Source organism: Drosophila kikkawai, chromosome 3R (assembly GCF_030179895.1).
Source record: "Drosophila kikkawai strain 14028-0561.14 chromosome 3R, DkikHiC1v2, whole genome shotgun sequence".
NCBI classification, from domain to species: Eukaryota; Metazoa; Arthropoda; class Insecta; order Diptera; family Drosophilidae; genus Drosophila; species Drosophila kikkawai.
This window is the reverse complement of record NC_091731.1, coordinates 20731936-20755785: the sequence shown is the minus strand read 5'-3', so window position 1 is coordinate 20755785 and position 23850 is coordinate 20731936. Positions and strand designations below refer to the sequence as shown.

The following is a 23850-nucleotide window of genomic DNA, read 5'->3' as shown; positions in this document are numbered from 1 at the left end:
TTAGGAACTTAGTGTAAAACTACTGTGAGCAGTATTATAAAATCTAAGTTATAAATAAAAATAAATTAAAAATAAATAATGGTTTTAGTCAAATTGGAAATACTTTTACTTTTAAAATATATAAAAGGTGAGTGCAATTACCATTCCAGATCAAATGAAAGTCTTTGAATTGGATTAGCTCATTATTTCGCATTCAGTTTTTCCCTGCAGAATCACTAGTTTTGTATAAGCAAAATCCTTTCTTCCAAGTATAAACAAGGTTCTTGTTAATGATCAACATTCAACTCTACCCTTAAATTACAGCTGCAAATAGGAGGGGTAAAGGGAGAATTCTATCCCCATAAACAATGAAATAGAATCCAAAACTCGATCAACACAGTGACATCTTGAGCATGTGTGGCTGGGTGGGTATATCGGTACCACTTAAGTCGATGAACACGGGCACAGTTCATTAGACATCCACATATATGGCATAAACACATATCGTCGTCTGCCGTCTGCGAGGGTTATAAAAGAACGCGTATCGCTGAGCTTCGGGTTAGTTTACTCCCAGCTCCGTCGCATCACAGACAAGTGCTAGGATTTTCGTACGCTGAATCTTCTGTGTTAAATTTAAGGATCAGCCAAAGCCTTTTTACTCAAGATGGTAAGGATAGTGAATGTTGGAAATAAATCTTAAGTTGGGACTAAAGTGCCTTAAAGTCCTTTAGGTATCAAAAAAAGGACTCTAACTGAAAATTAGGTTGAAGGTGATTAAAGTTTAAAAATCCTTTGAATTAATATTATTCAAAAGAATTTAATTTTCAAATTTGAGAAAGCCAAGTTTCTTGCAAAAGTGGAATTTAAATATCGATGTATTCCACAATTAAAATAAATTAAAAACAGATGGTCAACAGTTCTATAAAGTTTGTCCACCGGATATTCTCAATAAAGATTTTAGATTTAATTGAAAGCTTCTACAAAAAAAAGAACATCTTAAGGTCTTAATTATTTTTATTAAATAAATATGTAATTAAAATTCTAGAGGGAATGCATTTCGGTTCACATTGGACAAGCTGGCGTCCAGATTGGCAATGCCTGCTGGGAACTCTATTGCCTGGAGCATGGAATCCAGCCTGATGGCCATATGCCCTCCGATAAGACCGTCGGCGGTGGCGATGACTCCTTCAACACCTTCTTTAGCGAGACCGGAGCTGGTAAGCACGTGCCCCGCGCCGTGTTCGTGGATCTGGAGCCCACGGTCGTCGATGAGGTTCGCACTGGCACCTACAGGCAGCTGTTCCATCCCGAACAGCTGATCACTGGCAAGGAGGATGCAGCTAATAACTATGCCCGTGGCCACTACACCATTGGCAAGGAAATTGTCGATTTGGTGCTGGACAGGATCCGCAAGTTGGCCGATCAGTGCACTGGCCTGCAGGGATTCCTGGTGTTCCATTCCTTTGGCGGAGGCACTGGCTCTGGCTTCACCTCTCTGCTGATGGAGCGTCTGTCCGTGGACTATGGCAAGAAATCTAAGCTGGAGTTTTCGATCTATCCAGCTCCACAAGTAAGTGATTAGAATGTGCATAAAAAACTCAAGATTTAAATTTTTCGATTAATAAAAAGATAGACACGATGAGACTTCCCTTTAAATGTAACTTCCTGTTTCCTGCCTCAGGTATCCACCGCCGTGGTCGAGCCATACAACTCGATCTTAACCACCCACACCACGCTGGAGCACTCGGACTGTGCATTTATGGTAGACAACGAGGCCATCTATGACATCTGCCGGCGCAACTTGGATATCGAGCGACCCACCTACATGAACCTCAATCGCCTAATTGGTCAGATCGTTTCCTCCATCACGGCCTCGTTGCGCTTCGATGGCGCCCTGAATGTGGATCTCACCGAGTTCCAGACCAATTTGGTGCCCTACCCACGCATTCACTTCCCCCTGGCCACATATGCGCCCGTCATTTCCGTCGAGAAGGCCTACCACGAGCAATTAACCGTCGCCGAGATCACCAACGCGTGCTTCGAGCCCGCCAACCAGATGGTGAAGTGCGATCCCCGTCGCGGAAAGTACATGGCCTGCTGCATGCTCTATCGCGGCGATGTCGTGCCCAAGGATGTCAATGCTGCGATCGCCACCATCAAGACGAAGCGCTCCATCCAGTTTGTAGACTGGTGCCCCACTGGCTTCAAGGTCGGCATCAACTACCAGCCACCCACCGTGGTGCCTGGCGGCGATCTGGCCAAGGTGCAGCGCGCCGTGTGCATGCTGTCCAACACCACGGCCATTGCCGAGGCCTGGGCCCGTCTGGATCATAAGTTCGATCTGATGTACGCCAAGCGGGCCTTCGTCCACTGGTACGTCGGCGAGGGCATGGAGGAGGGCGAGTTCTCCGAGGCCCGTGAGGATCTGGCTGCCCTGGAGAAGGACTACGAGGAGGTGGGCATTGACTCCACCACCGAGCTGGGTGAAGATGAGGAATACTGAGTGATGAATTCCGAATTTGGAAAGGACCTACATAAACATTAAACTTCACCTTACGTATATCAAATCCACAAGCATGAATATGAGCAATAAAAATGATAACACAAGCATTTGTATTTTTAATAATTTTAAATATTTTTTATTGGGATATGTTTTAAATTTGTTCTTATATTTACCATATATGTAATCCTGTAAATTAAATTCTCCTTTTTTATAATTTTAATGCGTTACGCTTATATCTAAACGTTTTGATTTTTCAAAATTTATTGAAAATTATTTTCAACAATGTATTGCGAAAAAACGACGTTTTAATTTAAGGGTCCTTCTATTTTTTTTTTAAATTTTGAAATCGTTAAGTGTGACATAGGCTTACTTCCGGGTTCCCCAGCGCATGCGCAAAAATGTCTACACATAGTTTTTAGAAATTTTCTTTAGTAGCAGACAGACGTACCATTTGAGAGGAGGCTCAGAAAATTACATTCTACATATTTTCTTTTATTTTAATATTTATTATAGTGTATTAATTGTTATTAAATATAGAACGTATTCTCTGAAATCACAAGTGAATGTTATTTAATTGTAAATGCACATAGAACTTTGCATACACCGTGTCTGCAAAATTGTATGTGTATCGATTTAGTCATAGGATGGGAGTCTTACAATAAAATTTGTATTAAGCTTTGTAGGATAAGATTATAAGCTATCTTGGATAAGAATATAGAGTTAAAGATTATAAGTTACGTGTTAAGTTATAAGTTAATTTAAGTAAGTTACTTCTTATGCATGTATATATGTACCTACATATATATGTACATATGTAAGCAATAATGTGTATACACTTTCGTCTGTGAACTTTACTTTATTTCGTTTTAGTTTATTCATTAAGAAAGATAAGAAGAACTGTGGACTGACCTTGCAATGAGGACCAGGAAATATATCTTCGATTTATCAAGGTTTTCCCTGGCATATTATCGCCGTATGCAACAATATTTATCTAATACCGATCAAGAAAATATATATATTTAAGATAAATGAGGGAAATTAAGGCTAGTAAAACAAAATATGGTTAATAACATAAAAAGCTTGACTGAGAAACGGCCAGTATCAGGCTTAACAATATCTATTTATCACATAATGTACCAAGACGAATCATCTGCTGAATTAATTAACCGGAGTGTTAATATCAACAATATCAACTAATTGCAGCAAATGAGTGTTATTTCTATTTTGAAATAATACCTTGCTCGAAACAATTTATTATTATGTAAACGTTTTATTCCAGGTTACACTACATCTTCAAAAACAATGCCTTACAACATGTTTATAATAATTAACGTTCTTTTAGGTACGATATATACAGATGACTAATCTTTAACAATATAGGCCTTTCCATTCATAAACAGTCACTACCCAATAACTTCCTTAAATGCATTATTTTCTTAACCCTTCCGCTTAATTATTTCCTCCAACAATGGTTCCTTCCGTCTGAAAATTTGTACGGCTTTTTTTGGATCTCGCTGAATGTGGGTCCTTAAGTTATTCTGAAACACCATTAGCTTGTCCAGAACATGACCGTCTATCTATCCTTTTGGGTCTCTGTCTGTCTGCTTTCTTTTTTGACAGTCCAATTGTAAACCTCATTGTATCCTTTCATGTCCGTCTGTTCTCATGTCCGTCTGTTATTCCGCCAGTCCTCATTTGACTGGATAGTCCGGCTGCGTTCCAATAAATAAGACAATCTAGAAATATCTAAATAAAATAATATTTTTTTATGAAAAGAATGTTCAATTATGAGCATTCCATTATGACTTTGACATTTGTTTTCACAGGAATTCCGGGAATTGTATTACGTTCTTCTCGTAGATGGAGTTGTGCTTTTAACAAAAAACATTGGTTTGTATTTGTCTTGAATTATTCAATTTCAATTATTGTAAATCATATAAACGGAAATGGTAAGTAATCGTAACAAATTAGATTTCAGTTACTGTAATGACTCAGGATATATCGCTTGGAGGATCACTGTATCCTTTGGGACGTTTATTATTTGGTTCGGATTCGGATGGTAACTTAGGTAGACAGATATTATGGAATCTAAAAATGTGCTTACAAAGAGATCATTTTGTATCATGTATAGAGTATAGTTGATTGTGTTTAGATTGCTTACTTATTGAAGAGTAAGTCTTCATAATTTTCATCAGTTTTCATAGAAGAATAATTGATATTTGTTAGCCAAGGTAAACTTCATCCTTCATACTTGGTAGTCCCAGTATTAATATGAGATCCTTCTTCTGCAGCAGTTGCAAGGCTTACCACCAGCTTTAGGAATCTTAAAATTCGAAGACTAGTGATAGCTCTGATATCTGCATAGAAGGCTATTTTACATTCTTTAGGGATTTAATAAACGTCTTAAATAATATTCTACATTCTCTGAAGATCCATACGTAACGTCTTCACATTTTAGTTTCCAAAGTATGCATCGGATACATGACGACGAATACTCTGAGGACGCCAAAGAAGCTGACTTTAAGGGATCCATTCTTCAGAAGGAAATATCTGTGAAACCGCGACACCAACTTTCCATTCCAGATATATGCACAGAAGCTGTCAAAAACAACTGCTTTCAGCCGTCAAGTTTCTTAAATAACTCTATAGCCTTTGCCTCGCATGTAGTTAAGTGTAGCTCTCCAGCCTCAAGCCTAGACGAGTCAACGTCTACGGCTCAGCAAGAGCCCAATCCCCATATGCACATCCAGGGTCAGCACATGATGGCCCCTGTTCCCGATCTTAGTTTTTACAATGTTCCCGAGTTTATTTCGGAGCAGGAGAAACTTATGTTTTCGGATGCCGAGAGGTTTTTAAGGTCAAAGGATAACGAGGTGTGCAACAATGATTACAGCTACATGCACGACGAATTTGCCATGCGCAAGTATTATCATCCATTATTTGCCCATGGAATATGCCGGTGGCCCGGCTGCGAAATAGACCTAGAAGACATAGCGTCGTTTGTTAAGTAAGTCAGCCCATAAGATTCAGTTCAAGATCTTATATATAATTCTTCCTAGGCATTTGAACTCTGAACATGGCTTGGACGATCGGTCTACGGCCCAGGCTCGTGTTCAAATGCAAGTTGTTTCCCAACTAGAGTCGCATCTTCAAAAAGAAAGGGATCGCTTGCAGGCCATGATGCATCACCTATATCTGTCAAAGCAACTATTATCACCCACCAAAATGGAAAGAAAGGTACTTAGTCAACCGATGTTACTCGGATCATATTAACTTTAATGTTTATTTAAGGATGTACCGGGCAGGGAGGGAAAGTTTTGCAGAAGTCCACTAACAATAAATAGCATAGGTCGACCGATGCGCCAAACAAGTTCTCCTGGCTCCCTCAATCTTCCAATGGTTAACACAACCAATCTTTGTTCCATCAAGAAGAGAAGCCACGACAAAAATTCATTTTCCATAAATGGTGGTAAGTAGTGGACTTTAGTCGTTGCATCACTGTAACTAATGTACGTTTTGCTATAACTAGGATTACCCTACATGCTTGAAAGAGCTGGTCTTGATGTGCAACAGGGTATGTAATCAATAATTTGTAAAGCTTGGCAGACACACAATAATACATTGAAATGTTATAGAAATTCAACGGAATAGAGAATTTTACAAAAATGCTGATGTACGACCGCCCTTTACATATGCATCGCTGATAAGACAGGTAATTTTAAAGTAAAATGTGTACTTAAGTAAAAATTATCAAAATTTATTATACGGTGTCTCTCATCTCATTTTATAAACATATAGTCCATCATAGACTCCCCCGACAAGCAGTTAACCCTAAACGAAATCTACAACTGGTTCCAAAATACTTTCTGCTATTTCCGTCGAAATGCAGCCACATGGAAGGTAATATATGCACTTTTCAATCAAGCATGTTTTTGTAAAATAATAACTTAAGCATATGAATCAAGATTGTCTGTCCGATTTGTAATTTTCGGACTTTAAATATCAATCTTAATTAACTGGTTATATTTGCACGTTCAAGTTTTGCGCCTTAAAATATTTCTTAAATTGGAAAATCTAACCTATCATATACACCATTAGAATGCAGTTCGGCATAATCTGTCCCTTCATAAGTGCTTTATGCGGGTTGAAAATGTGAAAGGAGCTGTTTGGACAGTTGATGAAATTGAGTTTTACAAAAGAAGACCGCAACGCACCGCTGGCATTGGTAACAACTTAGCAGGTGCTACCAATTCCCCGGACACTAACTATTTTGTAGCTATGAACATTGGGTATGTGGGCTTTAAATAGTTCAATATAAACTTTGCTCCAACTTCCTCAAACTTTGCTCTGTTAGTAAATACCCAATATAACCCACTAAATGCATGTTTATTAAGCAGATATATAATCTGTGGTTGTTATATGATATAAAATTATATGATTTTTTACAGCAGTTCTTTAGGGTTTTAGCACCGATTTAAGGGAAGTACGTTTGTCTGTCCGCGTAGTTGTCAGTCTGCTTACATAACAGGTCGCTGGCTTATAAACTAAAAAGTGTAGGTGATCAAATCAAAATCGTAATTAAATCGTCCTTTAAGAGAAAAAGCGTAATAAAATTCCTTTATAAATGAACATTTTTCTTCCTTTCCCGATATTGGATTTCCCTGTTTATGACTCTTGTTGGTGCTCTTGGTTTCTCAAACACATTTTATCTAAACCCCCAACTTGAATATCTATCGAAGAACGCGATACGTACGAATCTATCTCTGCACAAGTGCTTTGTGCGTTACGAGGACGACTTTGGCTCGTTTTGGATGGTCGACGATAATGAGTTTGTTAAAAGGCGGCACTTATCAAGAGGGCGGCCACGGAAGTATGAGCCTTCCTCTTCTCCGAATTCATGCCAATCTGGCAACGGTGGTGTGTCAACAGACAAGAATCCTTGCGATAATTGTCCTCAGCATTGCTCAAATATGCCCACGGGCGCTGAGAATGCTCTGGATTCGAACAATCCAAATGAAATTGGGCGAATGGGTTGTCTTCCTTTCTGTGGTGGTGGTAGTGATGGTTTAAGTAAGACATCTAAGGAGTATTCCAATATGGATTCGGGCCTAATCGAAGGCAACAGTCACTTAGCCATGGATGAGTACTCATCTGCAATGTACGAAAGTAGTGCCAATGAGCTTAACCGATAAATGAATAACTACATATTAAGAATTATTTAGATGCATTGTCGTAATATCTATCTTTTTTCAGGCCAATAGGTTCGGACTCGGAAATTATACTTGTACATATGCATAAATATATACATATTTCTAAGTATAGTTTCTTGAATCAAATCACAAATAAATTAAATTTTAAACTGATAACAAAACTGCACTGGTAATAAATAAAACTTGCGGGTTATTCAATAAAAACTGTTATTTTAATATAGATTTATTATGTTAAGAATTTCTACTGCTTAAAACTAAAAATTGAAAGGGCATTTTTTCAGCATTGCCCAAATTGCTTATGTACACTTAATTTTCTTTTAGCAGATACTTGTACTTCGGTGGACACTCAAAATGGTATATTGATCTTTATTTATTTAACTTCATTATTTATTTTATTATAGAATTTAAATTCATTAAATATAACTCGTGTTTTTTTTCTAGCTGGCAAATTAATTCTAGGATACGTCGTAAACTCTGCTCTCCAGGAGAGGAAGGAGCAAACAAAACAAATCATTGCCTCGTGTTTTAACTATTTTAAAATGTTCTTTTAATTTTCAAAACAAAAACAAGAGGATACAGTTTATAACCGAGAACATAACCCAAATGAGAAATAAAAGTCCGTTAAAGTAATCTCTAAAAACAATATGTATCGCTCATTTTGAAAATACACCATTGGTAACATATATTTATCAAATCAAATTTCGGCTACGTAACCGATAAGATTGACGGTTTTAAGATGGCGTTTTTGACTGTTATTTAAAAACGTTATTGAGCAAAGTTCCACCTTATTTTTACCAAAGTTATCAACCTTTTTACACTTTATAATGTCTGGGCGTTGGGCACACTAACAAGCGATATATCGATAATTTTCCGGTGATAAATATTTTATCGATTTGACATATTTCAGAGCAAAAGAATCATCGATATGATATTTAAAAATATTTCACAACACTACAAAAATATCGATACATTGATATTTTGTTATATTTTTCACATCCCTAGTTTTTAGGCACGAGATAAATATTTTTTGTGACATGAAAAGTGAGCAGAGACGTTGTACATGATTAATTGAAAAACTAAAATGGTTTCCATGCAATTCGTGTTGCAACCGCTTCCGGGATCGGATGATCAGTTCATTGAAAGGTAAATATGACGCTTGGGGCTCCGGTCTTACGCACATGTGGATGCGGGATTTCATGTTTTAAATGTGTACGTACGGCTGGCTGCATGTATTTCTTATGTGAAAATATGTACGTACGAGGGCCATGTATATGTATGTGTGGGCAGGAAGATATGTACATGGTCATTAGCGCGGAATGCGAGCATAGACACTGGCGGATGAGCCTATGTAATTGTATCCCCGCGATACTGTAAACATTTACCAACTGCATTTGCGATAGCGCGTTTGCAAATACCACTTTTATGCCACAACTTATTTTCCAACGCATCCGTATAGATGAGCATGTGTGCGACATGTGAGCGTGTTCTCCCGAGTATGTGTGAGTGTGTGCATGTGCATACATGCTGATTAATTTGCCAGTTTTTAACTATTCTAAGGAAAGTGTAGAGTATGTTTTAGGCTAACAACGTTGGGGCAAGGCATCCAAAACAATTACCAATGTTTCCGGCTGAAATCCATCTAACCAGCATATGTGCACATGTCTGTGTGACTTTAGCATTTTGGCTAAAATTCTGTTTCTCAGCACATGGTACTGCAGTGTAAGGCGTTTTCCATAACCGACAAAGATGTTTGTACAGGGTTACGAAGCGAAAGCTGATATCTCAAGAAGAAGAAATCGAATTTCACCATCTTCCGAGCATCCTATTTTATAAAACCCTTGACTAAGCCAAAGCATCCGTTGAAATCTTTTTATAGGATTCGGGAAGTCTCTGAAAAAGTCAACAGATTCGGATATGGCACTCATCGCATATTCGAGCAGCTAAAAATTCCAGTAAGGGAAGTGGTCATTGGCCCCACTCACATTGGCGTCTTGCTGGAGGATGGCAAGGCGTTCCGCGTGTCCTTCTCCATCAATTCGGAAAAACTTGACTTGACAAAATCTGATGCAAAATGGTAAGCCAACAGATAAGCTCCTGGCAACAGCGGCAAAGCCTAACACTACACTCTTTTCAGCTCCACAAGTGGAGGTGCCGGGACGGCCAGTGCTTCGAAGGCGCCCTCGTCATCCCGACCTATGGCCCGGTCCAGAGCCCGCCTCCTGCGCGCAACTGGTCGCACCAGCTCCACCGGTCAGGGTTCCGGATCGCGAAGCACGGGCGTGATTATCGGGGGCAACACTTCGACCCGACCCCTGGTCACAGTACCGGCCACATATGTGCCGGAAGAGCTTATATCCCAAGCGGAAGTTGTTTTACAGGGCAAGAGTAGAAATCTCATAATTCGAGAATTGCAGGTACGTTTTACTTGAGATTGAGCCTTGAGCCATTGAGTCTGCAACGCCAATCACTTTGTTCGTTTTACAGCGCACCAACCTAGACGTAAACCTAGCTGTGAATAACTTGCTTTCTCGCGACGACGAAGAAGCCGAAGATACCGAGGAGGGTGCAGACAATTACGTGCCTGAAGACCTTATCTCACTGTTGGATAACGGCTTTAGCGGTGATAACAACAGCGTCATCATAGATCCCTCAGACGGACTCTTTTCGGAGGAGATATTTACCAACTATTCGAGCATTCGCAAGTAAGTGTTTGCTAAGAATATTCTAGACGCCAATTGTTGTTTAAAATCCCAAGGGATACAGATCTCAAATTGAATTAACAAATGTCCTTTTCCAGCTTGCTCTTCGACCGCATTCGCAGTGAGCGCAGTAATTCGACCGCAAATGCCGCAGACAGTAATCAATCGAGCCGCTCAACAACATCGGGCGCTGCTTTAAGTGGAAGCACTGGTCTGTCGGCTCAAATATCGGTTAATGCCGACCGAGAAGCCTTTAGCCGTTGGCGGGATCGCCAGTACTACGGACCGCGGCGCTGGATTAATAAAGACGATTACACCTGGGAGAAAGATGCTGGTAAATTGATCACACTGCTTACATTCAGCTTAAATAAACGTATTAACTGGTAATAATTACCTTAAACCTTAGATTCCAAGAAAAAAGAGCCTTCCCCAATGCTGTCGCCCATTTGGATATCGGAGGAGCTGCAGCCATGGCCGGAGAAGAGTTCGGTTCGCTTTAAAACCATCGGAGCGCTGTATTCCGAGTTTATTGCATTGTCAGAGAGCGGAGATTTGTACCAATGGCGTTGGTCAGACCCAGAGCCGTACAAGTCGGAGGTAAGAGATATATTATATAATTAAATGGTAGTACTTAATCAATACATGTTGAATATTTTATTGAATTTACAAATATCCATTTGTAGGGTGAAAATGTGTACCATCCGAAGACTGCTGCCCTCAACATCGCTGAACGAGTTGAACTCATTTCGGCCAACTTCATCAGATGCTCTGTGGTTACAGAAACAAATCGTGTGGCCACATGGATGGACGAACAACTGGGATACCTTGGCGCCAAGCTAGAGCACACATCCTGCACATTCAACGAGTTCATTTCGGATCCTATCACCAAGATCCACGTCTGCTCCCTGTACACAGTGGTTCGCACCGACAGCAACAATATTTACTGGTGGGGCGTTCTGCCTTTTGACCAGCGCCGCTATTTGTGGGACAAGTTCCGCACAAAGACCAAGAAGCCCTTCAAGGCAGTCGCCACTGATATTAATGTGGGCGCCCAAGTGATAATGAAGAAATGCCCCATCTATCAGTCTGGATCAATCGGATTTACTTGTTCCAATGGAGTGCCAAAGGTCGGGCAGCTGTTAAATTCGGTTTGGAATTTCACTGATGTGTGTCGCATGAAGATCATAAATATAAACACAAATTCGGGCGCGGAAAAGACGCAGACTGCTTCGGGCAGTAATGTGAATGCCCATGGAATCACACCGGACAAGGATCTGCCGAAGACTACAACCATGCCCACGACGGCTAGCAGCAGCAAGAACGGGCAGTCGTTCTCGAACAGCAAGGAATCGACAGATCGCATCGATATGCCACCACCCCCGTCACCAGCATCCAGCACCTGCAGCGACACCGGCAGTGTAACATCGCACAAGCGCACCAAGCGAGTGACCACGAAAGAGGACTCCAACGCTCCCCAGGAGAACAGGAAGGACGAAGAGCTGTGGCAGCTCAAGGATGTGGTGTTTGTTGAGGACAAAGTGGGTCCCGTGGGCAAAGTGCTCAAGGTGGACGGCGATTTTGTGGCCGTACGGTTCCCAGCCATGAATGCGGCAGCCGCTGCCGCTGCTGCTGCTGCAGCTGCTGCCTCTGCCGCCAGCTCCTCCTCTACCTCTAGTACACCCTCAACATCCAAGGAAGAAGGTAAGGAGGACGACTGGCAACAGTGCCGCCTGCTGCGCCGCGAGGACGTCCAAGTCTTTCGCACAGCAATGTCGACTCGTGGTCCCGACTGGCTGCAAAAGCAGCCCAAGAAAATAAACGTCGGTGCCGATGCGGCTGGCGTCCAGCTTCTGGCCCTGGCCGTCGACTCCCGCGGCATACACGTGGTCAAGAAGGTGCTCGGCAAGATCCACTACAGCCTGTATAACCTGTACAATAGCAAACAGGAGCAGAACTGCCTGTTCCCCACGGACTGTGCCTCATTCATTGGCTCCTCGCCCGCCAACATTCTGATGGCCTGCAACAATGACTGCAGCGGAAACAGCAGCACTATTGTGCTCCGCGATGGCAACGGGGCGCTGTATCCCCTGGCCAAGGACTGTCTCGGCTCGATTAAGGATCCCCAGTGGTTCGATTTGCCGCCGGTGAAATCAATCACAATGGCTACCATCTCGTTGCCGGCGATGCTCTCGGGCGTCAACCTGAAATCGAAGGTGTGTATGACAGCTCTGCTGTTTGATACCCAAAAGCTCATGCCGCACATACTGCGTTGCGATGTGAAGAACAGCTTCGCAGCCCTCAGCCGGCTGGAGAGGGAGGATCAGGCGGACACGGCCCTGGTGGTGGAGGAGCGTTGTGACGGTGCCCGCAACATATTCCATGCCTGTGTGATTATGTGTGCGCCATCTTCGAACAAGGACTCCCCGCCAGATTCACCCAGCGGAGGAGTTGCCGACAAGAAATCCCTTGCCGTTGGACTCTCTGTTGCACGCTCCATACCAACGGTGTCGACAAGCGCCTATGTTAGCAGCAACGCTTTCGGAGCAAACGCAGCCTCTACCAGCGAGAACTCGAGTTTCGCCACAATGAGCTCGTCTGGCGCTGGATCCGCCGCCCCATCGGCAAGCCGGGATAGTCGGATTAATCTGCGCGATATGATGCATCGGCTTATTAACACCGATCAGGCGGAACAGTCGGGCAGCAGCCAGCCAATGGCCACCGCCAACGAGGACCATGCCTACATACCCTGGCCACATGAAGCACCGGCGGCCAGCAACCTGAGCGCCAGTTCCTCGCAGAACATTACCGATAGCATCGAAGACGACATCTCAAAGATAATTCCGTCCTCCTCCCAGAGTTCCATGATCTCCAACATAAAATTGGGATCTCCCAACTACACCTTCGACTTGGCCCAGCGCCGGGAGCACGCGCTACTGATTCTGCAGCAGATGTGCGTCAGTCCCGCTCTGCGCCCGTATCTCTGCCAAATGCTCAGCACCAAGGATGCTCAAGGGCAGACCCCGTTTATGCTCTCCGTTTCGTGCCGCGCCTATGAGGCGGGAATTATACTGCTTAACACCATTCTCATGCTCTCCGAGCAAGATCCGCAGCTCAAGGAGGCCATGATCTTCCCCACGGGTTCACCGGCGGACCAGTCGCCACTGCATGTTATCTGCTACAACGATACTTGCTCGTTCACTTGGACGGGGGCCGATCATATCAACCAGAACATCTTCGAGTGCAAGACATGTGGACTCACGGGATCCCTGTGCTGCTGTACGGAGTGCGCCCGTGTCTGCCACAAGGGTCACGACTGCAAGCTGAAGCGGACGGCTCCGACGGCGTACTGTGATTGCTGGGAAAAGTGCAAGTGCAAGGCTCTAATCGCTGGCAACCTAACCAAGCGATTCGCACTGCTCTGCAAGCTGGTTTCCTGCACGGATTTAGTCACCAAATTCAACTCGAAGGGGGAGTCCATTCTGCTCTTCCTCATCCAGACCGTGGGTCGACAAATCGTAGAGCAGCGTCAGTATCGCTTCAACGTTCGAGTGCGTAATGTGGGCAATTCAGCCGGCGGGGCGAATGGCAGCAATACGGTTATATCCAGTCGGAAGGCTTCCTCGGTGGACATGGAAAGTGACATGCCAGATCACGATCTGGAGCCGCCAAAGTTCGCCAGGAAAGCCCTGGAACGTCTGCTGATCGACTGGAATGCGGTGCGCTCGATGATCATGAGCGGAGCGGAGAAGGCCGAGGTCAACGTCCAGAATTCGGGAGGCAACGCTTCCGCGGAGAATTCAAATTCGGAGGGCTTCAACATGTTTATCCAGACCCAGCACGGATCGACGCTGCTCGACAAGTTTACGCACAGCCTGATTGTCAAGTGTACCGGAGACCATCTGGACACGTTGCTGCTCACCCTGGTCCGGGAACTGCAGAACGCCAGCGTGGCCAATCGCTGCAAAGAGGCCGAGGAAGTGGCTCGCCGCTTTGTACGCTCAGTGGCCCGTGTGTTTGTAATCTTCAATCTCGAAAAGCAGCCCAATCCCGAGAAGCGCAAGATACATACCTCGTGCAACAAATACGTTCAGAGCTGCGTGAAGGTATTTCAGACGCTGCACAAGATTTCGATCGAAGAACTGGTCGAAGTCTCCGAAGCCCTGATTGCTCCAGTTCGTCTGGGCGTTGTGCGTCCCACGGCACCCTTTACGATGTCATCGTCAAACCTGGATGTACGTGTAAATACAATCTCAACCTTTTTGACTTTGGTTTTAAGATGTAAACTTATGGAATTACATTTCTTCACAGAACTCGGACGACTTGTTTAGCGTAGATCCTTTGGCACCCTCCAACGTGGAGTCTACGTCTGAGCAGATACTGGGCCATGATGCCGGTAACGATCAAAGTGCCAGCTTTAATATTCAACAAAACTACGATGTAGTTGCTATGGAAAGTAAGTTTAATGCGAAGAAAATAGGGGATAAAGTTGAATTTTTGAAAATATAATATATTACATTTCAATATTAAGCTATACGGGACGCCTCCGAATCGGAAGAAGTTATAAATCGGGAGACAAACTCCCACAGCCAGGACGATGAATTGATAGAAAATCAACGAAATGAGGACGGCATGCAAGACGATGAGAGCGACAATGACTTTACCTTTAATGATGCTGAGACCGAGTCGGATTCCGATGACAATCAAAGCAATCAGGAGGCACAGAGAAGCGTTCAAACGGGTGCCACAGTTGGTTCCGAAACTGGTAAGTGATGATAATCTCTTTTCGGATCTGGCTCTCAAGTCAAGCAACTCTAATTCGTTATATTATTATTTTCAAGATATTGGCGTACTGTTTCTAGAGGATGAATCAGGTGACTCGTCCGCCCAAGAGGAAGATGGCTCGGAGGATGGCGAGTCCGACGATCACTCCGACGAATTTAATTTCAATGACCAGCAACTCGAACGTCGCAGCACAAATTCAAATGCTCGCAGTGACCTAGCGCCGCAAACAATGCAATGGGCAATAAGGAACCGAGACACTGCTCGCTCCTCTGTCCGGGTGCCCACTGGATCCAATATGGTGTTCATTGACCCAATGGCGCTGCGACGCTCCACTGTGCCGGCCAGCACTGCGGTCACCACTCCCTCTATCGAGCCCCACACAATGGCTACAACGGCTAGCAACTTGGCCAGGGCATTTGGGATCACAATAAGACAGATCTCTGAGCTTATAAGCATTCTATCCTACAATATTGTCAACGACATTGAAACTTCACTCAAGATTCAAACCGATGAGGCGATCGCAGTCCAGGTAAGTTATTGTTTATTATAAGTTTTTGTCTAATAAATCTGCATACTATTTTTTAAGAAATATATTTATTGCATGTTTAGTGATATCTTTAGCTCTGGTCCCCCATTACTTTGTTATTTAAATGGAAAACTAATTTTGCTATTTGTATTTGTCAACAGGCATTCGTTGAAAAGCGTTTAAAGGCCACCTGGGACTGGATGTTTACGGTAATGGATGGTACTGAGGCTCAGCTAAAGTTTGGAGCTTACTTGACCAACTACACCGATCCCAACCACCCACTGCATCCGCTCAATCTCAGTGCTCAGGCTTCGAGTAGTCAGGCACCGGCTCCTGCCGCCTCAACGTCCGTTGGTGTAAACATGATTGGTGAGTGTAGAGCGTGCTGAGGTCGCGAGTTGTTAATTACAATTCATGTATATCTGACTAGGATCTAATTCACGGCGCGACTTTTTCACCTACTGCCTATCACTGATGCGGGCCCACACGTCCGAGCACAGGGACGCTCTGCCAGTACTGGATATAACTGCCCTGCGTCATATAGCATACGTACTTGACGCCTTCGTTTACTACATGCGGAATGACACGGGCTTCTATGACAAGCAAGAGACCATCTCCGGACGCGTAAACAATTTATCATCGCCCATGGTAGAGAGCTACGATACAGATGATGAGCTAACCAATCTGGAGGACTACAGTGCTGAGGCACAGCCGTCGACTAGCAGCAATCTGCCTGCCAGCAGCATGGGCACTCGTCGACACACTTTCTTTGCACGATCGGAATCCACATTGAGCCTGGGTTGCTCGGCGCCAGAAGGGTTCGATCTTCCTTTGGACATGGCCATGCCGCTGGCCGACAAACCTCACTTGCTGCAGCCAAACTCAAAGCGTCAGGAGCTATTTGCCAACCTGCCACTGTTGGTAACAACGAGTGCAAACAATGGCAGCAATCCCAACGCAAGCGGCAGCGACAGCACCATTGATTATCCGCCCACAAGGCTGGGATTTTCAAATTCCTTGAGAAGGAATGACGAGCATGTTTATGAAACAGTTTCGGCTAGAAATCAACAGCAGCCCATGGAAGTAACAATCAATGTAGAGCCTAGCAAGACGCCGGGTGATGGAAATGCAACATATAAGGCTGAGGGCTCATCTGCTGACTCTAATATCTACGTACAATTAAAGAAGAAACAGGGTTCAGATGACTTCAAGTCCCACAAAGAAGCTGATGGTGAGTATTCGCAATGAAATGAAAATATTTCAAAAATAGGGTATCATTATTTTTGTATTGCAGGTAACCACGGCAAGTTCGATAAAGTTGTTTTAATGGAAACCGATGATGTTCCCAGTACAAGCAAATCGACAGAGGCCTTAATGGCCACTCGGCCTGAAGTTATCATAGCTCCAAATAAGACCACCTCCTGCTCCTCACTGACTTCAGCGAATGCTGCAGCTCGTAGTGTTATAGTTTTGGCAGGCGGATCGTGTCTGAAATCGGTCGACTCGGACATGAATGCGTCGCCTTCCGCTGCAAATTTATGTGCTGAACAGGCCAAATGTGATACACATCATCAGAAGTCAGCGCCGCCACATCATTCGCTATGTTTTCCAGGTCGCGGCTCTCTGTTTTACCAAAGTAGCTACTCGGAATTGCCTTCGTGGAACTTTTTGTTAAGTCGTTGGAAACTAACATTAGATTTATTTGGACGCGTCTTTATGGACGATGTGGGCATGGAGCACGGATCTGTTTTGCCGGAATTGCGCGGTTTTCCCGTTAAGGAAATGCGTTTCCGACGCCACATGGAAAAGCTGCGCAACGGCCAACAGCGTGACTTGGTGCTATGCAAACTGGAGAGAAACCGCGAGAGCTTGATTGTTCAAACGTTCAAGGAACTGAATACCCAATTTGGCAGCCAAAACCGACGGTCACAGCCACCAATCACGTTCAACCGCGTTAAGGTGACGTTCAAGGATGAGCCAGGCGAAGGATCTGGCGTGGCCCGCAGCTTCTACACATCAATTGCCGAGGCCCTGCTGGCCAATGCGAAAATCCCCAGCCTTGAGGCAGTGCAGGTGGGCAACAGCCACACCAAGTACGGAGTGCCCTTCTCGAGCATCCTGCGTAGTAGAACAGTGTCGGGATCTAGTCGTGATCAGTTGACGCCACAGAGGCGTGGGACCAGCAGCAAAATATTGTGGAGATCGGCTCGTGAAAGGAAGGTCCTTAACTTGGACGCAAGGCCATATACGCCAATAAATAATTCAGGTAAGATGGGCTATCCTTAAGCTCGTTTTGGTCTTTGTTTAATGCTCTTTTCTTCTAAAAAGCTTTTAATAATACATGTATTCATTTTATATTTTTTCTAGATAATGCTTTGGCGGAAGGCATGAACGATCATTTGTCGGTCCATCTGCAGCAGCTTGGAGAACGCTTGTATCCTAAGGTGGGTTAGTGATGCTCTCAAAAAGCAGTTGTTAATATAACATGATTTTCTCTCAACAGATCCATTCGATAAACCAAACGCACGCGCCGAAAATTACAGGAATGCTACTAGAGATACCAACGCCACAGCTTCTGTCTGTGGTCTCGTCAGATGAGACGTTACGTCAAAAAGTAAACGAGGCGATCGAAATTATAACCTTTAAACAGAAAACTGACGCGAGTACACAAAGTAGTCAGCCAAAAAAATCACCTTCTGTGGTGTTGGTGGAGCCCGCCGATGACGATAATGAACCATTATTCTACTCACCGGGCAAGCGGGGCTTCTATACGCCACGACAAGGCTTTGCATCGTTTGAGCGCATAAATGCATTTAGAAATATCGGAAGGTAAAGTGACTCTACATACGTGATGGTTTTCAGTGTATTTATCAATTTTTTTCCCTTCGACGCAGACTCATTGGACTTTGTCTGTTGCAAAATGAATTGCTTCCGCTGTTCCTGCAGAGACATGTATTGAAATATATCCTTGGGCGTAAAATTAAGTTCCACGACCTGGCATTTTTCGATCCAACATTATACGAATCTTTTAGGCAAATTATTCAAACAGCCCTGACAAAAGACGGCGATGATACCATTAGTCGAATGGAGCTATGCTTTGTGTAAGTTACTCTCGTTTGTTGAAAATGTTACAGAGATGCCAAATAGGAATCCTTTTATAATTCTAGGATTGATTTGATGAAAGAGGAGGGCTGTGGCAACAGGGAGCTAATCCCGGGAGGTCGCGATGTGGCAGTTACCGCTAACAACATATTTGAGTACATAAGACGCTATACGGAATATAGATTGATTAAGTCACAGGAAAAGGCACTTGAGGTAAGTTCTAGGGAGGAAAGAAAGTATTGGTATATCGATGATTTAGCGTTGCAAATTCGATTTAATTCGAATATATAAAGTCCCTTTTATAGTAATATATGGTTTCATTGCAGGCACTAAAAGACGGCGTCTTTGACGTTCTGCCCGATACCAGTATGAACAGCCTAACGGCTGAGGATTTGCGGCTGCTGCTGAACGGTGTCGGTGATATAAATGTTTCAACATTGATTTCGTACACCACCTTTAACGATGAATCTAGCGAGGGTCCGGATAAACTATTAAAATTTAAGAAATGGTTTTGGAGTATTGTTGAAAAAATGAATATTTTGGAGCGCCAAGATTTGGTAAGAGCAAACAAATTTAAATTAACGAAACGAGTTGGATAAAGTTTTTTTTTTTTTGTTTCTCTCTAGGTGTACTTTTGGACTGGCTCTCCTGCTCTGCCGGCATCGGAAGAGGGATTCCAACCCCTGCCATCGGTGACCATTAGGCCTGCAGATGACTCTCATCTACCGACTGCGAATACGTGTATATCTCGGCTGTATATCCCCCTGTACTCCAGCAAATCAATTTTACGCAGTAAAATGCTGATGGCCATTAAATCCAAAAACTTTGGATTTGTTTAAGCAAATGAAACACACTTTTCCCATGTGTAGAAGTTTTGAATTCGTTTCTAGGTTTTCTTTAACTCTTTTGACTTGTCATATTTAATCACACCATTCCCATTTCTGAATTATAATTTCTTTTAAAATTATATATTTTTTCTTACTACTTTCGAAAACTTGCGTAATATCATTCGAAGCGATTGGCGTTGGTCATAACTGATAACTGATAACATCTGGTCTGGTCTGACCGTTTAGTAAAAACATAAAGTTTCCAGACAACAAAAAAAAAAAACAAATGTAACCAGGAAAACGGCCAATTAGGTATTAGGAAGCCTATGTTTTTTGAAGTATGACTTATGCACATGTATATTTATCGATATCAATTCAATAGAAACTTGAAATAAACAATAAACTATAAGTCCATATGGAAATTATGTATAATACAAAATGGATTGTATTTTCTTGGTTTTATTATGGAGAAATAAATCTTAGCTCCTTGCATAATCTCTGTGATTGAAACAAGCGAAAAGGCGTAAGTCGCACCTTGTACTTTTCAATTCGGGAATCAATCATAGCGGTGAAGATGCATTTCATAATTTGAGCAACTAAATGCAAATACTCTAGATCATTTATATGGCAGATGGAAAGAGACATTTATGAGTTTTATATTATTAAACATTTATAAGTTTATTTAAATAATTTTACTTAAATTTTTTGAAAATAATGTTGTTTTAGAAGTTTTCAAGCTTTTTACTTTCTTTAGGAAACAAAACATTATATTAAATCCGCCAATTAGACTTGATCGCTATTTTCTGTTAGATCAAACTTCATTTATTCTGTTATACATAAAGTGCTCTGGCTGGCACTTATTTAAATTTTATTACTAATATTTAGAACCGTAATACAGTTTAGACTAATGGTCACTACATACGCCATTTCCTGGAAACACAATATTATCTTACATTTCTATCCTAATGCATAAGGTACATTGGACAAGCTAATTCGAGTTTTTAGGTTAAAAAAAAAAAAACAATAAAAATTAAACATTGGGTGATGCGATTATTCAATTATCATAGAAAATTTCTCAACTTCTTCGCACTCCTTGTTGAAACTGGTAATAAATTCCTGCAATTTAGCCTCATGCTGGGCATCCTTGCGTGGTCGTTTCAATTGCTGTTTCTTCTGCGGAGATTCGATGCTGCTATCCTGCAAGTCCTGCTCGCACTCATCCTCAGACGAATCGGTGTCGATGTACAACACATGCACTCGCTGCTTTCGCTTACGTTTGGGTCGCTCCTTCACATAAGTTCGCCTGGGTTTCTGTTGATTATTTGGAAATTGATACAAGTAATTAGTTTATATTCTTTAATACAAATGATAATGATAATATAAATGATAATCAGTGAAGTTCTCCAATTCTGAACTACTTATGGATGGTGTACATGTAATTTTTATTTGTGCGAGCAGCTTACTACCGAACAAAGATAGGTTTGCTTCTTTGCGGCCCTGTTGGCTCAACTGAGACTGTTAACAGGTCTCAGTTTATATTAATCTGGCGTTTAATGGGTCAATGACGAAGCTTGGAATTGTAAAACCTCGACATCTTCCTAACGCTCAAAGAAAGGTAATATAATAAGTCTTTAATGGATGCCCAGTCTTTTTCCCTTTTTCCGGGAAGGTAAAGAAGATAGAAAACCCAACTTTCAGGGTAATCTAATTTAAATCCTTATATTGTGCAAGCGACTTACTACCGAACAAAGATAGGCTTGTATCTTTGCGGCCCTGTTGGCTCAACTGAGACTATTAACAGGTCTCAATTTATATTAATCTGGCGCTTATTGTGTCAATGACGAGACTGCGTAGTATCGACATCTTCATAGCGCTCAACAATGAAAACAAAAATTAGATTTACCTTTTTGTCAAATGTTGTCTCCAGTTCAGCTTCATCCCTAAACAATCCAATTGTTTCGTCTGCAGCCAGTGCAGGTTTTCTTCTCGGTGGCTGTTGGTGTTGTATCATCGTGGAGCACATAACTTGCCTGATATCCGGCTGACATAGTGGCACCTCCCCAAAGCAATCGTGTCGCGGCGAATCGGAGGATGACTTTGGCAGCTCAATGTCCATGGGCCGCAGATCTCCCAGTCGGTGAAGCTTATCATGCAAACTTTCGTTTTGAGTCAAGGTTGATGTGGGTGCTGTCACTACTTCGTTCTCTGTAAGAAATTCCTCAAAGCCAAAGAGATTTCGGGAGCTGGACACGGGCGGTTCAGTGGGATTCGTCGGTCGATCTTCACATGGCAAAATCTCGTCATATCCGAATAGATTCGCTCGCGTCTGACTGCGCTGTGGAATGGGCGATGCAGTGGCCACATTGGGTGAACTGTTTCCTTTCGAGGGAGTGGCTTGCACATTCTTTTTCCATGACGGCAGAACCACCACTTCCAAAATGTTTATGTCTTGGAAGGGCCTGCGCTTCTGCATACTCTTCCTGGGATTTGGCAAGTGGACAAAGTTCTCAGCATCCTCCGAATTCTCCGCGTTCTCCTGTTCATTGGGTACTAGTGTTTGGCTGGCCGGGGGTGGCGGCATATTCTCCTGATTAGAGTCGTCCGCAGTGGGGCTAGGGTCGTGTAAGGTGTTGCAGAAGCTATTCTCCTCTATCACAGGGGCCGCGTCTTCTTCCTGTCCTTGTGTGTCCGGCACATAGACGTGGCGCGGTCGTTGCGCATGGTCACTTGAGTATGATGGCAGATTGGAGGTATTAAAGCCAAACATGAATGTATTTGGCATTGCTGACTGGTCGGAAACGCGCCAAGGGGAAGCACCTCCTCCCGGACTCGCTGTTGAATTTGGCGGAAGACGCGGTATTGGGGATATGACATGGGTCGTTGAATTGGCTTCGGGTGCCGTAACAGCCTTGCGATTCAGCGGCGTGCTGATAAACTGGCGAGCCATGTTCAGCAAGTCGCGACGCCTACTTGACGATGTTTTCTCATCTTGAGCCTTGGTCTGATTTAACAGCACAGAACGAGCCAAATGGCTGTAGGCCCCATCGCTGGTATGCTTAGAAGTATTACTCTGGACTGAAGGTTCCGGTGGCGCATGAACCTGAACGGCTACTTGAATGGGCTCAGTGAAGACTTCATCCGCATTATTACTGAAATCATCCTCGGGCTCATAAATGGGCGACAGGGCACGTGCAGCTTCCCGCTGCCTCAACGGTCTGGGTTTCTTGGCTTTAGTGTTGGCAGTTTTTCCAGCCAGATTTTCTAGAGAGCATTGTTTCCGCTTTCCCTTTAGCCGCCTTTTAATTAGTTTTCCACCCATCTTAGAGGGGACCATCACGCAGGCCTTGCCATTCTCCACTAGGCGCTGGATTATGTCCGCGGCCGGATCCTCCCTAGTATTATCATCTTCGATCTGGGACTGCGAGAGAAACTCGTAAACATTGCGGGTTACAGAGGACCTGGATCTCGTTGGCGGCAGATCTCTGTGAAAGAAGCGAGTCTTTTTTATTGTCGAATTCTCCGGTTTGGTGGGGCTTTTTTTCTTTATTTGTTTGGGGCCTGTAAATAAAATTATTTTTTACAGAAACGTCCTTCACTACAGCTGTACGGCTGCACTTACCCGACGACACCTTTGGCACGGTGGCTGAAGGCTTCGGTTTTGAACCCCTCGTCTTGGGAGCACACATCGTGGAGTTGCGAGCAGGCTCAAATGCGCTATCATCAAGATAGACTTCCCCTGATACGGGGCATTCTAGAAATTTCAAGCGCTTTATTTTAACTACGCATTTTCGAAGGCGACTCGGCGGCTTTGGTGGGGCTGACGAAATTCCTCCACCTGCATCCTTCGGCGAGGTTTTTCCGGATCTTCTCTCACTGCTCGCCCCCACAGGTAAAACGCACGGCGCAGCCCTAGCCCTTGTTTTAACCATTTTAATTGATTTTTTAATTTAAAAATTAGTTTAGGTGCATTTCGTGGACACTGTACAGTTGAGCGGGTCGATAACATAATCGATAGTCCTGCTTCGATAGATAGTGTGGAAAATGACTGTAATATCGATATTTTTTAGTTTTCAAATAATTTTCTGAAATAGTATTCAAATAAAAATTATGATATATATGTAAATCTTTTTTTATTTTTACCTTTTTTCTGTACTTTTCAGTACTTAAACCTTAAAAACCTCTTGCCAAAATACCAACTGCGTTGCCAGACCATCTGGCAGCT

General features: G+C 43.2%; 4 protein-coding genes and 2 non-coding genes across 8 annotated transcripts; 3 read left to right on the top strand and 3 right to left on the bottom strand.

The window, feature by feature from the left end:
- The first annotated feature begins 504 nt into the window (after positions 1-504).
- On the top strand, positions 505-2585 carry alphaTub85E (alpha-Tubulin at 85E). Its single transcript, XM_017168145.2, has 3 exons — positions 505-646; positions 1025-1549; positions 1661-2585. Exons 1-3 carry the CDS (start codon positions 644-646, stop codon positions 2480-2482), a joined length of 1350 nt encoding a protein of 449 aa, XP_017023634.1. The 5' UTR covers positions 505-643; the 3' UTR covers positions 2483-2585.
- A 2365-nt stretch (positions 2586-4950) lies between these two features.
- FoxP (forkhead box P) lies at positions 4951-7681 on the top strand. Of its 2 annotated transcripts, none has more exons than XM_017168043.3 (7): positions 4951-5489; positions 5542-5719; positions 5774-5951; positions 6012-6056; positions 6118-6194; positions 6281-6382; positions 7222-7681. In XM_017168043.3, the coding sequence occupies exons 1-7, from the start codon at positions 4951-4953 to the stop codon at positions 7672-7674; spliced, it is 1572 nt and encodes a 523-aa protein (XP_017023532.1). In that variant the 3' UTR covers positions 7675-7681. The 2 variants fall into 2 exon arrangements, with proteins under 2 accessions (XP_017023532.1, XP_041630411.1); XM_041774477.1 differs by lacking the exon at positions 7222-7681 and adding an exon at positions 6581-6790.
- Positions 7682-8683: 1002 nt separating this feature from the next.
- hyd (E3 ubiquitin-protein ligase hyd) lies at positions 8684-20067 on the top strand. Of its 2 annotated transcripts, none has more exons than XM_017168042.3 (19): positions 8684-8835; positions 9569-9766; positions 9827-10106; positions 10177-10394; positions 10490-10725; positions 10798-10988; positions 11075-14623; positions 14700-14844; positions 14920-15153; positions 15230-15702; positions 15861-16068; positions 16130-16930; positions 16994-17965; positions 18067-18143; positions 18203-18528; positions 18594-18800; positions 18867-19014; positions 19128-19358; positions 19428-20067. In XM_017168042.3, the coding sequence occupies exons 1-19, from the start codon at positions 8774-8776 to the stop codon at positions 19638-19640; spliced, it is 8769 nt and encodes a 2922-aa protein (XP_017023531.1). In that variant the 5' UTR covers positions 8684-8773; the 3' UTR covers positions 19641-20067. The 2 variants fall into 2 exon arrangements, with proteins under 2 accessions (XP_017023531.1, XP_070142772.1); XM_070286671.1 differs by having other exon boundaries at positions 11075-14629.
- A 591-nt stretch (positions 20068-20658) lies between these two features.
- Positions 20659-23649, bottom strand: dmt (dalmatian). The gene is made up of 3 exons (XM_017168044.3): positions 23248-23649; positions 21532-23186; positions 20659-20939 (listed from the first exon to the last, which is right to left on the bottom strand). Exons 1-3 carry the CDS (start codon positions 23555-23557, stop codon positions 20679-20681), a joined length of 2226 nt encoding a protein of 741 aa, XP_017023533.1. The 5' UTR covers positions 23558-23649; the 3' UTR covers positions 20659-20678.
- Positions 21074-21236, bottom strand: LOC121501951 (small Cajal body-specific RNA PsiU1-6). Its single transcript, XR_005990755.1, has one exon. It is a non-coding gene; the product is annotated as a small Cajal body-specific RNA PsiU1-6 (non-coding RNA).
- LOC121501952 (small Cajal body-specific RNA PsiU1-6) lies at positions 21350-21505 on the bottom strand. The gene has a single exon (XR_005990756.1). It is a non-coding gene; the product is annotated as a small Cajal body-specific RNA PsiU1-6 (non-coding RNA).
- Positions 23650-23850: the final 201 nt, after the last annotated feature.

Coding starts and splice junctions, on each gene's coding strand:
- alphaTub85E (XM_017168145.2), top strand. Junction 1,550..1,660: donor CGATCTATCCAGCTCCACAA/GTAAGTGATTAG, acceptor TTCCTGCCTCAG/GTATCCACCGCCGTGGTCGA.
- FoxP (XM_017168043.3), top strand. CDS start 4,951: ATGCATCGGATACATGACGACGAATACTCTGAGGACGCCAAAGAAGCT. Junction 5,490..5,541: donor GACATAGCGTCGTTTGTTAA/GTAAGTCAGCCC, acceptor AATTCTTCCTAG/GCATTTGAACTCTGAACATG. Junction 5,952..6,011: donor TTCATTTTCCATAAATGGTG/GTAAGTAGTGGA, acceptor TGCTATAACTAG/GATTACCCTACATGCTTGAA.
- hyd (XM_070286671.1), top strand. CDS start 8,774: ATGGTTTCCATGCAATTCGTGTTGCAACCGCTTCCGGGATCGGATGAT. Junction 10,107..10,176: donor TCATAATTCGAGAATTGCAG/GTACGTTTTACT, acceptor TTCGTTTTACAG/CGCACCAACCTAGACGTAAA. Junction 19,359..19,427: donor TTTTGGAGCGCCAAGATTTG/GTAAGAGCAAAC, acceptor GTTTCTCTCTAG/GTGTACTTTTGGACTGGCTC.
- dmt (XM_017168044.3), bottom strand. CDS start 23,557: ATGGTTAAAACAAGGGCTAGGGCTGCGCCGTGCGTTTTACCTGTGGGG. Junction 23,187..23,247: donor CGTGCCAAAGGTGTCGTCGG/GTAAGTGCAGCC, acceptor TTTTATTTACAG/GCCCCAAACAAATAAAGAAA. Junction 20,940..21,531: donor AGACAACATTTGACAAAAAG/GTAAATCTAATT, acceptor AATAATCAACAG/AAACCCAGGCGAACTTATGT.